Here is a 20,912-nt window from a genome sequence, read left to right on the forward strand (position 1 = left end):
ACGTAGCGCGTGTAAACTAGTGATGTGCGATACCACTGATTTCCTTTCCGATCCAATACCAAGTAATATTCAGGGTGGTATCGACGATACTGATCCGATACCGATACTTTGTACAAAAACTTATTTTATGTATTGTATCTCAAATTATAGCATCATAATGATTGCAGGACATCCGAGTACTTGTTTCCAACAATGACGGCAGCTGCTTAGTTTTAATATTACTCTTATTTCTCTTTCTGGGTCGCAAAAAAACTTTTAACATATTTTCAGGTGAGAATGTAGCTGTGTAAACTTCAAATATCTGAGCCGACCGACACATCGTCTTCAAATCCCCGAGGTCTTTCGCTACTCGGGTTAAACATGATATATAAGTCACTTAGATAACTTAAAAATGTTATTGTTTGGCTTTTTCAGTGTTTTATTTGTTCGTGAGTAAATCAGTTTGGCTGAGATTAAAGTTATTAGATTAAATTAAATTTAACTTTAAACGTCAAACAGAAAACTGATTAAACAGAAGTGTGAGACGGTCGAGAGTTTACGCCAGCGCCCGGTTATATTTTAGATAGCAAGGAGCAGACGGCAGAGTTTCACTCCACCGAGGGAGCTCGTGACGTATACCCGGCTTTCTCGACCACGAAGGCCGGGTCCTCAGGTGGAAGCAGCCTCTGAATTTGGACACCCCCGCTGTTTCCGGACATTTAACGTATTTCATCCGATAAATAAACACTATAAAATGTATTTATCCCCCCAACAGCCTTTTTGAATGTCTCCCTAGTGTGGCCACAACACCTCACGTTTTTGCCACATGTATCGCAAACCACGTCTCAGTTTTTGTGGAGGTAAAATAGGTTCGCACATGACTCCAATTACGCTCAGCCATTGTTGTGAGTGCGCACGCCAAGGGGCTGCGAGACAGCCTATTTCGCAAATGACTATGAAAGGCGGAAGAGGAAGTAGTTCCTTTGAATGTAGACAATCCGAATGTTATAGTTTCTTTCCACTGTGTTCCTGTTAATGATAAACTACAAATTTACCCTAATTCACTAAAATATCGATATTTTAATGTGAGAATCGATTCTAGAACATAAATAATTGGTATCAGAGGAATCGATATTTCAGGATCGATCCGCACATCACTAGTGTAAACTACTGACAGGCCAACGTACAGCCCTCATTTAGCACCGCAGTATGTTAAAAAAGATTTAAAACATCTGTTAAATAAGTAAGGTAACTACAAAGGTGACTGAGTATGGTAATGCTGTGTGAGAGGGTGAACCCAAGATCCGTGTTTGACTCTGTTAATTGATGGATGAATATTGCTCAGTCGTTCGTGTTTGTTTTTTGTTTTGTTTTTTTAACTTTATGCTAATATAGCTAACAATGAGTCGGGCAGCACATGTGCATTTTTTTCCAAGCCACACTATTTCAGCCTAGTTTTTTGTCACTGTGAACAATGTTACCCATGTTTGTTTTTGAAAAACACCCTAGTTTAGAAGAGAGTTTAATTTTTTACTTTAAGAGAAAAACTTTCAGTGTTCTTGGAAAGTTAATATTGTTAATTTTTATTCTAACCTCGTTCATCAGAGATTAACCTTTGCCCTTTGGACCAAATCTGAAGTTTCTCCTTTTTCAAAGACACTGACACAGCATGAATTTGGCCTATATCTCCTTTACTTTAAAACAGCAAACACACTGTACAACATTTGAAAAGCTTTTGCTTTAATATCTATGCATATCTACACAATGCCTGGTTTATTATTGTTGAAGCATTGTCAGCATGTGCTTCACAGAGGCTAGAGCTCAAAGGACCTGCACCATACACAGGGTCCTAAAGGGCAAGGCCTCATTGGTAGCAACAAGAGCAACATTACTATTTATATATTCACTTAGCTGATATAAATATACATTTTGTACTTCTGGCAACACTTCCAGCCATGTTTAGATCACTCCCATATTGACTTGCATTTGCTCCTCTACATGTAGGGTGACTCTCCAGCTTTAGCTTGAGTTTGCGTCTCCACAAAATGTCATGTGATGGGACAGTTGCAGACACCAAAGTACAGGCTGTGTTTGCCAGATGTCACAGGAGTCAGGAGCAGGCTTTCAGCCCAGTGTTGTGAGTCTGATACTGGAACTTAATTTAGTGTTTAAAACCCCAAGAAAGAATGCATACATCTGTGAGGGGATTTCTTAAAATCACCCCGCAATTCTTCAGCTGAGACACTTGAGTTAGAAAACAAACACTGCAGTTGTCTTTACTCGAGAGGACAAGTGACAGAGCGCTTGTACACGTAAGAGACACTCACGGACTTGTGCTCTGTCACCGTCCTGCTTTCTTTATTTATACAAGAGAAATGAAAACATTCGTTCAGTGACATAAGCATGTGCATATGTGATTGTGTGTGTGTGTGTGTGTAAGGTCAGAACTGCTTGTTCAACTTCTTACTATCGCTTGTGGGAAGATTCAGATACAAATATCAGAACACGTTTTCATAAATAACAATCAGTTCTGAGCAATGAAAAGATCATCATGCAGCATTCTATCACAAATAAACTTATATCATTAAAAACTTATGCTGACTAAACAAATACAATTTTCTATTGACAACATCCAACTGGAAGTTTTTATTTATTGTATTCTGTGTTCAGTGTGATACACAGTTTTACCACAGCACATACCTTAATATGGTGTGTCTAATTCAGACATATAGATCTTCTTTCAGCTGTTTTCTTATCAACAAGACAGGTAGTTCTGCATATTTGATTTTATGTATTTATTTTTTTCCAGATACCCTTCCTGACCCAAAGAGACTTGTGTCTGCTCCTGGAATCAAACCAGGGATCTTTCACTTATTAGAAAAATGAGTAAACCACTATTCAATGGAGCCACTTTGTGAGCTACTTCCTGACAAATAGATATAAAAATTAAAAAAGAAAGCACACATTCACACAACCAAAAACAACCAACAACATAAAAACAAGGAAAAAAAGGAAGAAATATCTTCATAAATACAGGAAATCAGAGCACCATTAGCCAGCAAAGCCTGTGGGGTAAAAGCAAAAAGAGATAAAAATCAAGTGAATTGAATTGAATTGACAGACAGAGGCGGAGAACGAGAAAGAGAGAGCGACAGAGTGAACGAGTGAGAGGAAGCAGCTTATCATCAAGCGACGGATCAAAAAGGATTACATGTCTAAATGGAGCTTAGGTCTTCTTTCGAGAGTTGCAGGGTGTGAGAAAACGGATGGTGGTATGGAGTAGAAAGATTGCAAAGTTGTGAGGTAATTAACATTTTTAGATTACAGATTCATCAACTAGATTCATTCATTTGAATGATTCGTATGATATTGATGAAATAGATGTCCAAGAACTGCTGCTGCTAGAAAACTACTGTAATTAAATCCTACCTATATCACTTTAGACTGTTTCACCTTTCTTTAGGCAATAAACTAAAAGATTAAGCAGACTTTTGCCCAAAAGCATCTATGCTTTTACTGTTTGTTTACTAATAAATTATCAGATATATTTATTTATTTATAGTTAGCAGTGGTGGTGGAAATGCTTGGAGTGTTTTGATACAGCTGCAGTAAAGCATCTGCCGAGGTTTGGGTTCCTCTGAAGTGAAATATCTTGTGTGCCATTTACTTGTTGTTGTTGTCGTTGCAGCACCTCAAAGTTGCACCACAGGCCAAAGAGCAATGAGAGCGGCTCCTGCTGGTTTAGCAGAAAACAACAGAGTGACTTCCTGTTACGTCACAAAAATGAAATTTGAGCTGAAGAAAGAAATAGAGGAGGGCCGCTGTAAGAAGGTACAAACATAAGGAAGCCTGAAGGCGGGCGCAGTCAATCGAAGCTGTCTGTACTTGCATGTGGGTTGGTTTGTACTGCGTGTCTGTGTGAATTGTGAATAGCTAAGCAGCTGCTGTGGGCTGAAAAGTGTTTTCTTTCTTTTTTAGGTTATGAAATAGCACACTTCCGCCCCGATACAACTTCCCCTCTGGGTTCAAAGGTTGATGAATCCAGTGAATGCTAAACAAGGCTGAATTTTGACGTGAAAGGTAAGACATGGAGTCAATTTAATGTAGTTTTATGCGTATTTTATTGGCTGTATTGACAGAGGCAAGCTGCCAAAGCCTTAAAACTAGCTTCTCAGATTTTACTACTTTATTTTTCTCTTTTACTGCTGCTGCTGTTGTAGTAGATGTAACTATGAACTTACTAGTGCTTACAGTCACATTGTAATATGATTGTATGATAGCACAGTGTGCTCCTATTTATATTTCCACCATCACCTACATTGTAAATAGCAGATCCAGTTCTTCAGCTGGGATCATATCTGTGATCCAAAACCTGGAGTATAATGAGTATAATGACACTGCAGCATTCAGATGGCATAAATATCATAAAGAGTAGGTGTGGCCTTGTGCTGTATCCCCACTTACTATTGCAGCAGATGCCAGGATCTCTAAAACTAATATAGATAATGATGTGAAATAGCCACTTTTAATATTTATTTTTGATAAGAATAGAAATGCAAAGTATGTATTTAATATTTTAATGTACAGTTGAACAGAAAGTTATAAAAGGGCTCACCTAAGGGCAGTATCTGACTTTCCCTCGATAAAATGGGGCCTCTATCAGCAGATGTGGGATCCCTTGTGGTTCCCAGTGTGGACATTGGACGAGTGAGCAGTGTTAGGAAAGGTCAAAGGACCGCCGCCTAAAACCTTTCTGGTTGACAAAGAGTGTTTATTTCAGGTTTCTCAATAGCAAGATTTGTTTCATCAGCTCTATTTCTACTTCTGAACTCTTAAAAAAGTATTCCTGGTGAAAAGGCGGTAAGGCCTGTTAAGCTTAAAAGGTGACCAAAGTATAAACAACAAACTGCCTCAGGGAAGATTTATAAATGGTTCAGTGTCCCAACTTCTGTTCTCTTAAACAAGCCAGAGCAAGGGAAGCAAAATTGTAGTTTCTTATGAACTGAGTGTTGTCACCTATTTATCACTTACGCTGCTAAATATTTTATTATTTTTATTATTATAAACTGATTTACCTATAAATGGTAAAGGAGAGAGCCATCAATTGGAAAACTGTCTTTTGGAGAGTTGCCACTCCAGTGCACCTATTGTCTGCTCCCCCCCCCCCCCCACCCCCCCAAAAAGCAGTAAAACTGGATTCATGGTGGTTCATGCTTCTTAAAGGGGCAGATCCATATTCCTGAAGTTTGTTTTACACTGTAAGAATTAAGTGTTTGCCCTAATTTTATGAGAAGTGTATTTTGTATACAATCATAAATGAGTTAGATGTGTTGGACTTTCTGACTCTGATCTCCTGGAGGGTAGTGTGTGTGTGTGTGTGTGTGTGTGTGTGTGTGTGTGTGTGTGTGTGTGTGCAAAGAAATCATTAACAAGTGTTACCACAAACTCTCATATCTTGACAGACTTCGGGCGAATATTAGTATTTAAAAAAAAATAAATATATATATATATATATATATATATATATGTATATGTTTGAGTTTCAATCTTTACATGTATATTTTTGCAAAAAATAGTTCTTTTTATTCAGAATAACGGTTTTGCTGTTATTTATTTATTTTTTTGTTGGAGGTGAACCTGAATTTATCATTTGTTCCACTAGGAACACCTTGATTGTGTTCTAGCTTTCCTTAAGCTGCACCTCAAAAAGCTCAAAGGTTACACTCCTTTTAGTCAATGAATGACTGTCAAGACATCATTGGTACTTTTTTTTGGTTTGTTTGTTTATACAACAGAAAAAGAGAATCCAACATTAACCTAACACCCTCTTTTTTTTTCTCGTGGAAACAGATGGAGTCTGTGTCTTTCCCACCGCTGTCCAGGGTTGCCATTTCTGGTGGCACTCATGGAAATGAGATGACAGGGGTTTATATGGTGAGACATTTGCAGAAAGAGAAGATAGATAAAATTGGATCTGTTTCTGTCTCCACTGTCCTGTCAAACCCACGGGCTGTGGAGATTTGCAGGAGATACGTAGAAACCGACCTTAACCGCTGTTTCACAGAAGCCTTGCTAAAGTAAGTTCAAAAACGAAACTGATGCCAAAGCTTTATGTAGGTAATGAAGTTTAAAAGGTTTTGGCTAACTGCGCTGCACTGTGAGAGCAAAGTAAAACTTTTCAAATCTGCCATGTGTGAGAGACATCTTTGTTTTATTTTCCCGATTCTAGTTCCCCTGTAACAGATTCATCATCCTATGAACTGAGGCGAGCTCAGGAGCTGAACGCTCAAATTGGGCCCAAAGGAAGCAAAGAGGCCGTGGACCTGCTCATAGACATCCACAACACCACTTCCAACATGGGCCTCTGCCTCATCTTATACTCCATAGACTGGTTCACCCTGCACATTCTCAAGTACCTACAGGTACAAGAGTACTACAAACAGATATTTCGAGTCATGCACTTGGAATTTGCATCTAGAATGTTTCTGATAAAGAAAATATGCATAAACTGTGAACTACTAGAGGTCTCATATCTTCAAGTTTAAATAACTTAAATTTTGCTAAAAGTCAGGTTAATCTTCGCAGTGATGGTATAGTGAGATAGCAGCAGCTGTTTTCAAAAGCAAGAATGCAAATAAAATAAATAAATAATAGAAACAGTGCTTACCTTCTTCAGTAATGGGTGATTGAAAACTTGGACCTATTATTTATGTTAATCACCAAAGTAATTCAGAAATTCTGGTGAATCCTCAGTTCATTCCCATACCAAAAGTTAAGGCACTAACTGGCCACTTTATTGGGCACTAGTCACCTGTACTGAGTTGGGCTTTTACTTCCAGAACTGGCTTGATTCTTTGTGGCACAGATTCAACAAAGTGCGGGAAACATTTCTCAAAGATGTAGGTAATGTTCTCAGGTGTTCTACTGGACTGGGATCTGGTGACTGAAGCCATTTAAATACAAGAAGCCCATTTGAGATTATTTGAGTTTTGTGACATGATGTGTTATCCAGCTGGAAGTAACTATTAGTAGATGTGTACATTGTGGTCATAAAGGTTTGGACCTGATTAGCAAAATTACTAGGGTTAAATGCTCAGTCGGTAACAAAGCGCCCAAAGTGTCCCAAGTAAACCCTTTTATAACTTTCTGAAACTTTGACACAAGGCAAGGTGGATCCATGCCTTTATGTTGTTTGAACCAAAGTCTGACCCTAATATGTTGCATCAGAAATCAAGACTCATCAGACCAGACAACATTTTTTTTAAATCTTCTGTTGTGCAATTTTGGTAAAGCCATATGAATTGTAGCCGCAGTTTTCCAGTCTTGGCTGATGGCAGCAGAAGACCACACTGCAGAGATGCTGTTCTGCATACCTTGGTTGTAACACATAGTTATTTGGGTAACTGTAGCCTTCTTGTTAAATTGAAGAAGTCTGGTTATTCTAAGACATTTCCATCCAGTAAAATGCTGCTCACTGGATATTTTCTCTCGTTCAGGCCATTCTCTGTAAACCTTAGAGATGACTGTGTGAGAAATTCTCACTAGATCAGCAGTTTCTGAAATGCTCAGATAAGCCTGTCTGGTGCCAACAACCATAATATATTCAAAGTCACTTCCCTATTCTGATGGTCAATTTAAACTTCAGAAGGTCACCTTGACATCTCTACGTGCCTAAATGTGTATTGTTGCCATGTGTTATCATGCCATTAATACCACAGACAATAACAGATACAAATACAATCCTGTCAGTAATCCTCCCAAACACCAAAGTTAACCCCATTAAGCTGTATAATGTGTTGTCTTCAAGCACCAATTTTAACTAAACTGTCTGAGGATTTTTTCTTAGTCTTTGTTTTAATGTTTCTACTGGGTAATAGTATTTTCTAATCAAAACACTTAAAGTATGTCTGTGTTGCTTGTACATCACTCATGCAATTATGTTCTTAACTCAATAAAATCAGGTTATAAAGCTATAACCAAAATCCGGGATAAACATGTAGTTTATTTTAAAGCTCAGCCTATCGTACCTAAGCACAGTGTGCAGTCGACAGTAAACATATTTGATTTTCAGAGTAAAATGGCTTCTGTGGAAGTTAGAGCAATCCAGCTGGACATACCGATCGCTGAGGCTTATTCTTTAGAATCAGTCGGCAAGCATGGCTTTGGTAAGTGTGTCTGTGTGCATCTTTTGCAAAGCTGAGCTTATTAAATATTTAGATGATTGTTCCCCTTGTTCTTTGCAGCAATAGAGGCTGGCCCACAGCCCAATGGTGTGGTCAGAGCAGATATCTATAACTTGGTGAAAGAGGCAGTGGATCATATATTCAGTTGGCTTCAGGAATTCAATTCTGGTAAGATGCTACCACTTTTAAAATGCCCCTTCTTATAAGCTTTGGTTTAAATATTTATTTAAATAATTTTGTAGTCTGTAGTTGTTCAGTTAGCTGCTTTTTTTACAATTGCCATGGCAATATCTTCAGCTGTGGCCAAGCTTTTAATTGCTGCATGCAGGAGAGCTAACACGTATCACACAGAGATTCATACAGTCAGCAGATAACATACTTGAGCAGGCTACACCAGGTCATAAATCTAAATATGAGAATAAACAAGAATTGTTCCCATTACACAAACAAACAAAATAACGAGGTGAAACATATGTGATGCATATGCTTCCCCACATGTGTAATGTACTGTGTAATTAACCAATTAATTATAGAATGCATCCTGTGGCTGGAGCTTCACCTCACCTGATGTTTCAATGGGAGCAGGGACTAAAGTGGCCTCTGCAATTTGTTAGATATATAACTATATATATATATATATATAAATATTTGGTTAATGACACATGTTTTTTGTCATTTTGCTGCTGTATGCTACAACAGTTGGTTCAAACAGTCATCACATGAATAAAGTGCAGACTTTTTACTTTTATTGAAGAAGTTCATCAAAAGCATTGCATTAACTCTTAAGGTATTACAGTCATTTTTCAACACAGTTCCCTCATTTTCAGAGGGGTAGCTTCACTGGAGAAGCTTTAAGTCATCACAAATCAGTAAATCAGATGGCGGGGTTAACCGTGAACAATTATGCAATGGCAAACAACAACATCAGGTGGACCTACAGTGGCAAAATCAAACCATAGCTCTTTGTGAAATTACTCCTTTAACTCTGCAACTTTTATCCTCATCAGGAAGCACATTTGAAGGGGGTGAAGTGGAAGCATACACCTTGGTGAAAAGCATAGATTACCCGAGGAATCCAGTGACTGGGGAAATCACTGCTGCCGTACACTCCCAGTTACAGGTACAGTACAAGATGGGTGCACGTTTTATAGTCTAAGCTTTCACACTGACAGGGGATTTCTTAAAATCACCCCGCAATTCTTCAGCTGAGACACCTGAGTTAGAAAACACAAACACTGCAGTTGTCTTTACTTGTGAGGACAAGTGACAGAGCTCTCCTACACATAAGAGACACTCACGGACTTGTGCTCTGTCACCGTCTGCGTTCTTTATTTATACAAGAGAAATGAATACATTTGTTCAGTGACATGAGCATGTGCGTATGTGATTGTGTGTGTATGTATGTGTGTGTGTGTGTGCAAGGTCAGAACTGCTTGTTCAACTTCTTACTATCGCTGTAGAAAGATTCAGATACAAATATCAGAACACGTTTCATAAAGAACAATCAGTTCTAAACAAGGAAAAGGTCATCATGCAGTATTCTATCATCAATAAACTTATATCACTAAAAGCTTATACTGACTACTCAGTACAATTTTCTATTGACACACACTTTTCATTATCTGAGTCTGGGTCACAGTTGCAGCAGTTTTAGAAGCACTTAGGTGCTTCCAAGCTAGCTGAGAACCCTTCAGTCTATCCGTCTAGCTTATTGTTATCCTCGGGTCTCCTGCCCATTAGACATGTCCAGTGTCCACAAAATAAATACTGAGTCCTTTGGCAGAATCCCTCACACCCTCAGGTATCCTTGAGAGGTTGTCTAAAAGTTTGGCCTTAAACAAGCCTTCCTAACCTGGTTTCATCTGAACATTTACATTCATGAATTCAAAGACTGTCAAGCAGTAAATGTCGTATTTGCATGTCTTTCTCCAGGATAATGACTTCAAGCTTCTGCAGCAGGGCAATCCGATATTCATGTCATTTTCCGGGGAGACAGTGAAGTATGATGGTGAAGACCTCTACCCTTTCTTTGTCAATGAGTGCGCCTACTACGAGAAGAAGATCGCTTTTCATTTAGCTCGAAAGATAAAGTTGACACTCCCACCCATAAAAGTGACAGGCTGAGAGTGCTAAATTTAAATATCCCAATTTTAAATGATAATAAAGTAGGAAATGAGAATTATTCTGATCATTTGAAATATGCAAATGAACAAATGTGATGTCATGACTGACAAATATAAGGTGTCAAAAACATAACTCCATCCTCCAGTGCAGTACAGGAGCTCTGCTACTACCTCTGTTAATATGTAAAATGAAGCTTATTCGAGCTTTATCTCAGTGGTGTGTTTCACAGGCTCTAGAGTTGAAGTCCACGCATTTGATGTTCTTTAAAGCTAAATTTAACATGCAGAAATCCTTTATGAATGAATGACTGAATAAATGAACATGAGTGAATTTTAACTACAATCTTCTTAGCATTGTGTATTTGATTTGGATTTACATAAAATAAATGGATCAGCTCAATTATCAGCAGGAATATGCTCATCAGTCAGAGCAACTACATGCTCCAGTGTGTTTATCAAGTACACTTTACAACATTGGTTTGTCCTAACATTACACTGTGAGTGATGAAATGATCAATGACAGATGCAAAAGAAATCTATCATATTTATCTACTGTGCTTAAAAAAGACTTTGATGATTTCAGTTGTCTCTGTATTCCTTACACGTTTTAAATCTTTCAGCAGACACTTTATAACTGTGTTAAGGAAAATTTGTTATAAATAAAGTTAATTGTATAATACAAGCATGTAGTAAGTGGTTCTTAACACAGTGCACAGCTGCAATTGAGAAGCCTTTGTTTTAAAGTAATGATCAAAAAAGCCCATAAAACAAAAAATATTACTTTGACCTTGAGCACAGTTCAGATGAAGATCCATTAAGTGGTCACGGTGTGCAACTTTGAGTGAAATCTGACTAAAACTCTGGGATGAGAAGCGATTCTTGTCAACTGTGGACGAAACAGATGACCGACACCTCTCAGATCATCAGCAATATCTTAAATATTTCTACAATCAGTTCCAAATGTGCAAACACTTTTTTAACTACTTACACTAAAATCTGACACTGCACGATTAGTTGTAGGTCCTGTTCTTTGGAGCAAGCTGCCTGCTGACCTGAGATCAACTGGATCTTGAAAAGGGTCTTGAAAAACCCTTCTTTTTCACACTCTATAGGAGTGCATTTTTCTTTTTCAAATTTTCTTTTGTTGTTTTCACAAAATATATCAAATTGCAATTGTTCTTCCTGAAGACGTGTAAGACAAGACATTGTAAGCTTGTAAGTAAGAACTCATCATCTTTACTCGTCTCCTTTAACCTCCTAAGACCCAAACTCTTTCATGGCATGCATTTTTAATTTCTGTTTGCTGATTGGGACCTGATGAATGTAAAAACAGAATTACCTGATCTTTTTTTTTTTTTTTTACCTGATTTTTGTTTCTGAGAAAAATTAGATCCACATAAGAGGTCATTCATTTTAAATTTCAATAGAACAATGGCAGTATAATGTCCTCGTAAGTGGATACCAGGCCCCTGTAGAGCAAAATTTAGTATTTTGGTCTAGACAACCCAAAATGTGATGTCCACGTATGTGAACGCCAGGTCCTAGGAGGTTAAAAGAATTACATGAAACAAACATAAAAGTCAGCAAATGCCAAATTTATTAAGACAGTGTGAATATCAGTACAGTGTGCTTCTGGATACATAAAAACATTTACAAAAAGCCAGAGTGTATACACGTCAGACATGTAACAAATCATTCTGACACAAAACATTACAGTTTGTTTTGTTTAGTATTCATCAGTGCTGACATATTACTCATTTTGGACTTTTATACACACAGAAATGTGTAAGTGGTCACAGATTCAAGAGGATTTGAACTTTTTGGAAAATTTGATTGTTATTTTAAAAAGTCAGACTGAAACGCTGACATACTGTATCAACAGTAAACATCTGAAAGCTTACCAAACCAGTCAGACAAGTAACTGTTGGGATGGATGGGAGAACCAACTCCAGCCTGCAAACATTTAGGTGGTGTTGAGCAGCAAACCCTCTGTAAAATGGCAGTATAGCAGATCATTTGGGGCTTAAGGTCACAGGTTTGTGTGGCATCACTTTAGCTTTTTTGTTTGTCTTTTTAAATATTCAAACTAACTAAATTAATACATCTACAAACACAGGCGACAGATGAGTGGTCACATTTGTGATGACACTTAGAAAATACCACAGGCTGAAATGAACAATCACCACAGACGATGATGAAAAGGCATGCACAGGCTGGATATTTAAAATTATACAAAAACAGAACTGCAGAAAAAAAAGTAAAACAAATAAAATAAAATAAACTCTTGTTTAATATTTTTTCATGCACAGAGAAAGCTACCATGTCCTGGATAACTCCAGGTGTGAAGTTAAGGGCAATGTGGTGAGCAGCTTCAGAAGAAAATGGCAACCAAAAAGAAGGCAATAAAATAATGCACAAAAAACATGGTTAACACCAGAAATAGTAAGTGATCTGCAACCCTTAAAGATTAAAACCATTAAGAACATGCTTTGGGTAAAACACAGGTTAGAAATGCAAGAAAAAGCACTGGTGAAATAACTCAAATGGTATTAAAACACCACTCCTTTCTACAAGTCTGAGATACCGTAAATTCGTTTTTTTTTTCTCCTTTTTTTAAGTATGAAAATTCTGTTACAGATGAAGTGAAAAGCACCCTTTATCCTAGTTACATCCTCTCCTAACAGGAAACCATTTTCTGAGGATGTAATGAAACCCGTAAGCTGTCTTAAACTGTATGATTGTCAGTCTCTCTTTTACGCTACCCTGTAAGCGGTCATGCGAGTGTAATTTTTGCGGTGACTTTTGGCCGCCCACAGGAACAGAGACGCTGCCATCATCTGCAGAGGGAAGGATATGAGGGCAAGGTAAAGAGACCAGCCCAAGGTGCCCTCCACCCCATCAGGCAGAGGGAAATACTGGTGGACCAAATCCACCCCGGCCAGGAAACAGCAGACAGTGCCCAGAGAACACAGACCTGAGGAGTCAAAAGCAGTGATGAAGGAACGGGATGAGATCGTGTAAACGTTTATGTTTGTGGTCATTTGGATCTTAAAAAAAAAAAAAAAAGGACTAAGCTTCTAATGCAAAGCAGAAACAAATCTAGCAGATGAACTCCACCTTCATTGTACTCTGGCTAAGACCAAAGTAAATGAATGAAAGCAGAGGGAGGTTTTTGGTTGAACAAATGTTCTGTGCAGTGGTTTTCAAAGTGGGTTCTGGGGACCCTCAAAGGTCATCAGTCTCAAAGCCTTAGGAATAAGCACCCCTGGTTTTGGATGATTTGCATACATTTTGACTTCTGTTGTGAATCTTTGTAGAGACTGCAATGTAACCTGGCTGACATTGGTGCTGGCATTTATCTCGGGGCAAGTGCATTATTTGTTAATTGCCGTGTGGTCGTGCCCGAGGGTTTTACACGCACTGCCAGCCAAGATGAAAACAAACAGAATTCTGGGACTTTTTTCCCCTCCCAGGTCCCCACTTTTTATTATGGTCAGTTTTTTATGGGGCAAACATATTTGTCCCTCAACTTTTTCCACTTCTTCCCTCATGTCAATTCCAATAGTTTCAACAAACTCCCTCCAGGAACTTGGTGACAATCATACCGATGCTATGATTGTTTTCTCTCACTGATAAATTAAGTAAATAAGTAGCTGGAAATTCACAGGAGGAATCGATGGCACTAAACAGGGCAATCACAGTGGTTGCAGGCTGTGTGAACCAGGCGTGTAGTTACATTTCTAGAAAGGTGCACATCAGGTTAAGCTGTACGTTATGGTGTAGGATTTTATAGGGTTCTGGGTATCTATAGCCCTAGTAAGCCATGCACAGCTGAAGCCAAAAGTCACTACAGAGGGGTGTACTACCAAGTATGTTCATAGCCAGGATTACTTTGTGTAAGCTAGCTTCACAAAAGTTAAAGGTCCTCTCAGAGATAATAGGTATCACACTGGTGGGCATTGACCATCTTTGTTCAACCGGGCTTTGTGCTTCAGGTTCTCACATAAAAAAGGTCATTTGACGCATCATTGGACTCCTCTTCAAAATGGATTGGCTGAATCAATCTGAGATGTTATCAGAGAAACGGGTAACAGGGACGTAAATATAACATTAAGGTGGGGAAAAGAGGACATTAACACTTGCTGCTCTGTGCCTATTTCTACCTTATAGCTCCAACTCTAAAACTTTAAAGTGGATGCAGTGAAACATTAAAGGTTTCTCACTATGGTCAGTTAAAACACTGTCTCAAAGTCATGTGGAATCATGTCTATAAAGGGAAATGTGGAAATCACCTTTTAATCACTTTTTGTTGCCTGATCAAAGAGACACTAATTATATTGAATGCACCTGTAACTTGTAAGTTCAAAACTGCATGCCGGTAGCTGCAAGTCCAGCTGTGTAAATGACATTCAGCAGCACATAAGGACCAACCATTCATTTATACAGTACAGTCTGAGCTGCTGTAACTTCACAGCTGGGTTCATTTGGAGGTGTTAGTAAAGTAAAACTCTAATGTTTGTATATATAATTTATTCCTTCAGCACATTTAAGGCATCCTGTAAATAAAACAAAAGAAATGCTGACTATATTATCCTTCCAACTAATTTTAAAACAAAACTTTAAAAATTAACCTGCTCTGAACCAAGTTACCATGGCAATCCAAGCAGATAAGGAGACTGACTAAGATACTGTCTGTGTGTTTTCATGGGAGTCTGCTTGACCTAGAACTGATTGTGCCACTAGTTTTTGTCAACATTACTCATGCAGTAAAAATAGTAAGAAATTAAACTGTCAGTTCAGAAAAAATGCAAGATATTATAGTTTTTATGCTCTCTTAAAAAAAACTTGTAAATGTGTGTGTTTCTTTCACCTGCAAGAAGATGGAGCACTCCCACACAGAAGGTCGGGGTAAAGCTGCGGCACAAGCAGGCACAGACCCCAACGAGGACACTGAGGAACACCAGCGCCAGAGACACCAAGGGCAGCAGAAACTGGCACCTCCACAAGTCTGCACAACAATCATTACAGGTTAAACTCAAACTCTGTCAATAATTTCTAATGTTTAACAAATGATGTGCAAGTAAAGACAGTGAAGGGAGCAGAAGTGACCAAGATGGGTTAAAAAATGTAAGAATCGCTCAGTAAAATGAAAAGAAAAAAAAAATTTATGAACTACAGGTCTCCCTGAATAGATTGAGGGAGAGTAAGGACACACTCACATGTTCTTAGCAGGTCTTCTTCTTCCTCATTTCCAGGTTTATACTTTGTACCTAACTGATCAGAAAGACTAAAGCTTGAACAGCGGGTTTCCATCTTGCGATCTAAAACCAAAACAGTCAGAGAACACAAATCCAACTAAGTTTTCTCATTAATTAACAATGTAAAGCATTTAACACGGGACTGGGCATTATAACAATCAAGTGCACTGGTTAAACCAATCCTGAGTGCAGAAAAGTCAGTGATGTAAATCAATGTGCAGAATTAATCTAAATAAAATTCCTTAAAGTTAAAAATGGATTTTAACAGACCAGATTTTCTTCTTAAATTTAGAAGGCAGCACTATCATCAAACAAAGTATTGGTCAGTGAGGACGCTGAACAGGTGTGCCACTGTGAGTAATACCTGGAGATTTGAACCAGTATGAGGGGCTGGCTACCAGGATACACCTCCACCATAGTGCCCGAGTGCCGTTGGGGAATACAGGTTCGCTGTGCGTTGTATTATTAACTTCTGGGGTATTGTACTCATACCAGTGCTGAGTCCCCACAGCCACGGAGAGGTACACCGTGGCCAACAGGCTCAGCACGGAGCCGATAACCAGAGCTGTGGCGTACCGGTTATCCACCATGGTAGAGAAGAAGACAGCTCCTTAGGAGAACAAACACAGTCTGCAGTGTCAAATGAGGTTTGGCTTCCTGAGATGGAAGGCTAACAATTAGATGTCGGCTTGTTGCTTTGGCTCCACGGCATGTGGTCAGTAGGCACTGGAAGTGTCACAGTATCCGAGCATTGTGCTTTCTTCAGTTAAGCTGCATGTTTGCTGCAGTTTCGATTAGGTCCACAGAAGCGTTCACAGCCTGCCGAGGAATCCAACATAAAAAAAATACATAAGCAACAAGTACGCAATACGAGGTAGTTAGCGTCGTTTGTAGCTTAATTAGCCTGTAATTAGTGATCATAACTGCTTTGTACTCATAATTAATGTTATTAACGTTTAATCTGCTTCACATTGCTAACAATAACAAAGACAGCTTTCTCACTTGTGTCAGGAAGTTAGCATCCTACTTGCCAGCTAACGCTAAACATAGCTTCTTGCAGCAGAGTGCGACATTATCGAGTTATTTAACAGACACCTGAACGTTACAGATTTCACTCGAGCTCTTTTTTTTTTTACCTCATTATTGGCCAAAACCTTCCAGTTATAGCCCTATCTTATCTTTTCTGCTCTATCAATTTGTGGCTGACCTCCGCTTTCTTCTTCGCCTGTTTTTCCTTCTTCGTTTGATGGAATGAGTTTGTGCATTATGGCCACCTTCTGCTTCGGAGGAGAGGAGGAAACTGAATGTAGAAACCATAACCAAGCGAAGTGCCTACAAACTATAACAATTATAAATATTACATAATACATTTGAAACTACACTTATTTATAAATGTAACCAGACACTATTCAATTTATGCTTAGTTCAATTAAATTTGATTTGTATGGCACCGAGTCACAACAACAGTCATCTCAAAGTGCTCCCAACCAACACTGCCTTGACACAAACTATTTAGGTTCAGGAATAGTCACATGTATGTATGCAGTTGGTAAAACCTCAATTTGACTCCTAAAAAACTTTAACACACACACACAAAAACTTTTCTAGTCTTAGTTAGCATGCTTCAACATGCTGAACAGAAAATAATGTGTTTGTGTGTTATTTAACCCAACATGTAACTGGTGCTGTCAGACCCTTTGTACATATGAATAGTAAATCACTTTTTCCTCCATCATCTGACCTGCTGCCAGACCAAACCACTGGCTCAGTCTTAGCTGTTCCCATACCCATAGTCCTGACATGAGCCAGCCCCACTGATACCTAAAGTAGGTGAGTTGTCTTTTGTAATAATAATACATTGTCATTATAAGCCACATAAACAGAGCAGTGCAAGTGTGCATTGCTCTGCATATATTTTGCACACTGTGACTGTTGCAGGTGGTGAGATCTTTCAGTAAGCTAAATCAGTTTAAAAGCTATTTGAGCTTCACAAGGTATGAAATCAGAAACATATTTTATCTTGCTAGACTTTGTTAGAAAATTAATATCCAAATGATTATTTAAGTTATATTTGCCAATACATTATATAAAAATACAAATTTTTCTTTTACACCATTTAATAGATGAGAATTTAATTGCATCCAAAAAGTATACACATATGTACCAGTCAATGTAAAAAGAAAATCTAATAACACTATAAATGGATAGCACATATCTCATCAATCTTCTAAACATCTTCTCATCTTCTTTCTAAACAGAAAATTGATCCATGTTTGCAGTATTAAAGTGGTGGCGTCGAAAGTGATATATTTTTCATGGGACTCCAGATCCCTGGTGGCAAAAGAGGTAAAATCAGTCAAAAAGTCTAAGGTGTTTGTCTCAAGGACGGCTATCATTTAAAACAGGGTACATCAAACCACATGTGTGCAGCCTGAGACAAGCAGCCTGGGATCCACCCAGGCAGGGCAACAGTCTGACCTGGAAATCTGAAAAAAAGCAAGGAGCATCATGGGAAATATTTTTCCTGCTTTACCAAACTGCTTTAAGTTACCTGGCTGAAGATTAAGTTTGCACTCTAACATGTAGTGGTGGTGTCTTTATGAACTTCTAACAGGAATGACACATAATGCCTTCTCCTAAAGATTAAACGTGACCCTTCACATCAAGCTGCACAGAGACCCAATAAAAGGCATCATTTTTTTTATCGGGTTATATCTAACACATTATATTTTTACATTAATGCTTTCTGAGAGTTTTAAATGTATTCTTAAAACACTAACTCTGAATATTTGCAACAAATTCTACAAAGTTTATATCCTAGTTGTTTTGTTTAGTAACTTGAAACTAGTGGGCTTATTTGTGTAAACAAAAAAATGATGTGATCCTGTGAGAAGTTTGAACTAAAAATTATTTCAACTAACCAGTGAGAGCAGATTCATTAATACTCAGTATATGTGGAACTTTACCAATGGTATTTATTTTACTGATATTTTGGGCACAATTACATGCAAAAACAAATAAACCCAGTATTTAGAAGCCACCTTTAGCAGTAATAACTTGAAGTAATTATTTTCTGTATGATGTTATCTGTCTGTCACATCATTGTGTTGATCTGTGGAACCCAGTACTTAACATCTGGACTGGCTCTCTGTTTAAAAAGTCTAGTCTCTGATCCCATCGATACTACCCAGAAGGCAGTGCAGAGCTAGGATGGAGCCAAAGGGTGAAAGTATTCACCCAGTTCTAACTGCCTATCTATCCTGCCTACTCTGACAAAGTATCTGGCCCTAGGTAGCCTTGCAGGCCCGGTATCCTACTTTACTTATTTTTACTTTAAAAAAAAAAAAAAAGAATGTCCACAATTTAAACTTTTTGAATGATGGATATTTTATTAGAGCAATTTAACAGGAGAAAAGCATTTGCATCTCCCCTCTTTCACTTTTATCTTTAGACATCCAATCACCATTGTTGACATAAAATCACATGACTTCATAACACAACAGAACCAGAAAACTATGTTTGATTATATTTCACAGATACCACATTCGATCAGAAAAAATATGCAAAACAATTACACAAATAAGCAAAGCAGTATTGTAGAAAATGATAACTGTGTTTACTAAACAGATAAGGATAAGGCTGCAAACACTAATACAAGCCACAAGGTGGAGACAACAGCTAGAGGAGACCTGAAGACATGGAAGAAAGCAGAGAGACAGATTACTACTACTACTACTAATAATAATAATAATAATTTACTTTCTTTTGTGTGAAGTATTTTTATTATATTTTTATTATATCGAATTGGCACATGTGACATGTTTGTATCTCCTTTAAATATTTAAATACTAGTTCAACTAACAGTTCCAAGCTTAATATTTGAAGAATGAATATACAAAAAAAAAATCACTTTACTTGAGAGAATATGAATCTTACCGTGAAAAGATGTAACAGTTGTGTGAGCTTTTCAGTCCCGACTGTTTCAAAACAATCTCAAGGTATTTGTCATCATCCGATGTAGTTTTTGTTTTCACTTGTTCCACAGTGAAAACTTCTGCTGGAGATAAGAGTATTTCATCCTGTTCTTGATCGCACACATAGTCTTTCAGGTTGACAAAGAAACAAGAAGTGAGATGTAAAATAGTATTCTCATTGACATCTTCAAATCTCTTCAGCTCTTCATAGTCTGAATAAGCTAAAGCGAAACTTGTAAATCTCACTGTGGAGCCTTTCTTTGGTTGGTTTTGACCATCTTGAAAAACATAAAAGTTCTTGCAGTCCTTTGGCTTCAGCAGTCTCATGGAGTCCATCAGCAGGAAATGAAGAGACTTGAAGTGGAAGTGGTTTTCATAGATGCTAACATTTCCACCCATTGTCTCTATTGCTTTGTTCAGTGTTTGTATGAACGATTTATCCCCATTAACATAGACTGAAAGTGCAGCACTATGCTCTTTTCTTCCTCCTGGAATCTGTTTTGAACACTCGTTACTTTTATTCCACGCTTTCTGAAATCCTTCACTGCTGCTTAGTTCTTGTTTTAACACGTCTGACTCGATGAACTTCTTCATGGCCTCTTTGCGGCATCCTTTGTACTGGTCATCTACAACATCTGTGCTATTTAGAAAATCCAGTCGTCTTGTTTCCTGTGCGGTCACCTTTAATTGATATATCACATTTAAAAACCCATTTTTAAATTTATAATTTTTCTTACTTTCTAATATTTGTTTGAATCACGATTCTTACTTTGCTGCAGGCAGCTGTGAAAATTATTGCAGCAAGCACTTTTCTTCTGTTCTCCATTTTTTGGCCTCTTTGTCTTCTACAGACTGCAAGAAAGCCCTGAAACATCAAATATGGATAGAGAAAGTTCGGTAACACTTTACATGGTCCAGAAACTTGGAAGTGACAAAATCTAAAAGACTGAAAAGACTAAAAACTTACCTGAAGCAGGGAGAACAGCGAGGGGCCCATCAAACTGCAGGAAAGCGAAAGCGAGGGTTTGAGGAACTGGAACAAGTTATCATACAGTGCAGCCCTTTAGTCTTTCCTGTGTAAGAAAGTAACTTGTCACTGTTACACGACAGTTACTTTTTCTGCTTTCTGCTTTAGTGAGGAACATTACTGTGTTCCTGTAAGCTGGTTCAGGTTTAGCCCCTTTAAGCTCGGCCATAAATTATCTTTATATCTCTGATCTAGCATGGCTTCAGTATAGCTCATGGGGGCAAATACCTCAGTACCTCTTCAATGCAGACTTTATAAAAAATGAACTGGAGCCTCACAGATGAATATAAATAACATTTAGCCTTTACAGCGAATGTGTGTGTGTGCGCAATCAGCTTTTATTTCATTGATGTGTAGCTTAATGATGA

At 38.0% G+C, this 20,912-nt stretch overlaps 3 protein-coding genes across 7 annotated transcripts; 1 reads left to right on the top strand and 2 right to left on the bottom strand.

The window, feature by feature from the left end:
• The first annotated feature begins 1,162 nt into the window (after positions 1 to 1,162).
• LOC146516996 (N-acyl-aromatic-L-amino acid amidohydrolase (carboxylate-forming) B-like) lies at positions 1,163 to 10,967 on the top strand. 5 transcript variants are annotated; one of them, XM_085162380.1, is made up of 9 exons: positions 1,163 to 1,227; positions 2,789 to 3,282; positions 3,668 to 3,810; positions 5,830 to 6,056; positions 6,209 to 6,401; positions 8,051 to 8,144; positions 8,223 to 8,330; positions 9,170 to 9,282; positions 10,095 to 10,967. In XM_085162380.1, the coding sequence occupies exons 3-9, from the start codon at positions 3,700 to 3,702 to the stop codon at positions 10,284 to 10,286; spliced, it is 1,038 nt and encodes a 345-aa protein (XP_085018506.1). In that variant the 5' UTR covers positions 1,163 to 1,227; positions 2,789 to 3,282; positions 3,668 to 3,699; the 3' UTR covers positions 10,287 to 10,967. The 5 variants fall into 5 exon arrangements, with proteins under 5 accessions (XP_085018506.1, XP_085018507.1, XP_085018510.1 ...); XM_085162381.1 differs by lacking the exon at positions 1,163 to 1,227 and having other exon boundaries at positions 2,778 to 3,282; XM_085162384.1 differs by lacking the exons at positions 1,163 to 1,227; positions 2,789 to 3,282 and adding an exon at positions 3,958 to 4,059 and having other exon boundaries at positions 3,698 to 3,810.
• Positions 10,968 to 11,859: 892 nt separating this feature from the next.
• On the bottom strand, positions 11,860 to 16,133 carry cldnd1b (claudin domain containing 1b). Its single transcript, XM_085162395.1, has 4 exons — positions 15,908 to 16,133; positions 15,505 to 15,606; positions 15,156 to 15,293; positions 11,860 to 13,259 (listed from the first exon to the last, which is right to left on the bottom strand). The coding sequence occupies exons 1-4, from the start codon at positions 16,131 to 16,133 to the stop codon at positions 13,039 to 13,041; spliced, it is 687 nt and encodes a 228-aa protein (XP_085018521.1). The 3' UTR covers positions 11,860 to 13,038.
• A 125-nt stretch (positions 16,134 to 16,258) lies between these two features.
• On the bottom strand, positions 16,259 to 20,910 carry LOC146516998 (ecto-ADP-ribosyltransferase 5-like). The gene is made up of 5 exons (XM_085162386.1): positions 20,485 to 20,910; positions 20,287 to 20,382; positions 19,480 to 20,198; positions 16,680 to 19,232; positions 16,259 to 16,362 (listed from the first exon to the last, which is right to left on the bottom strand). Exons 1-4 carry the CDS (start codon positions 20,512 to 20,514, stop codon positions 19,163 to 19,165), a joined length of 915 nt encoding a protein of 304 aa, XP_085018512.1. The 5' UTR covers positions 20,515 to 20,910; the 3' UTR covers positions 16,259 to 16,362; positions 16,680 to 19,162.
• Positions 20,911 to 20,912: the final 2 nt, after the last annotated feature.

This window comes from Neolamprologus multifasciatus, chromosome 6, assembly GCF_963576455.1.
Source record: "Neolamprologus multifasciatus chromosome 6, fNeoMul1.2, whole genome shotgun sequence".
NCBI classification, from domain to species: Eukaryota; Metazoa; Chordata; class Actinopteri; order Cichliformes; family Cichlidae; genus Neolamprologus; species Neolamprologus multifasciatus.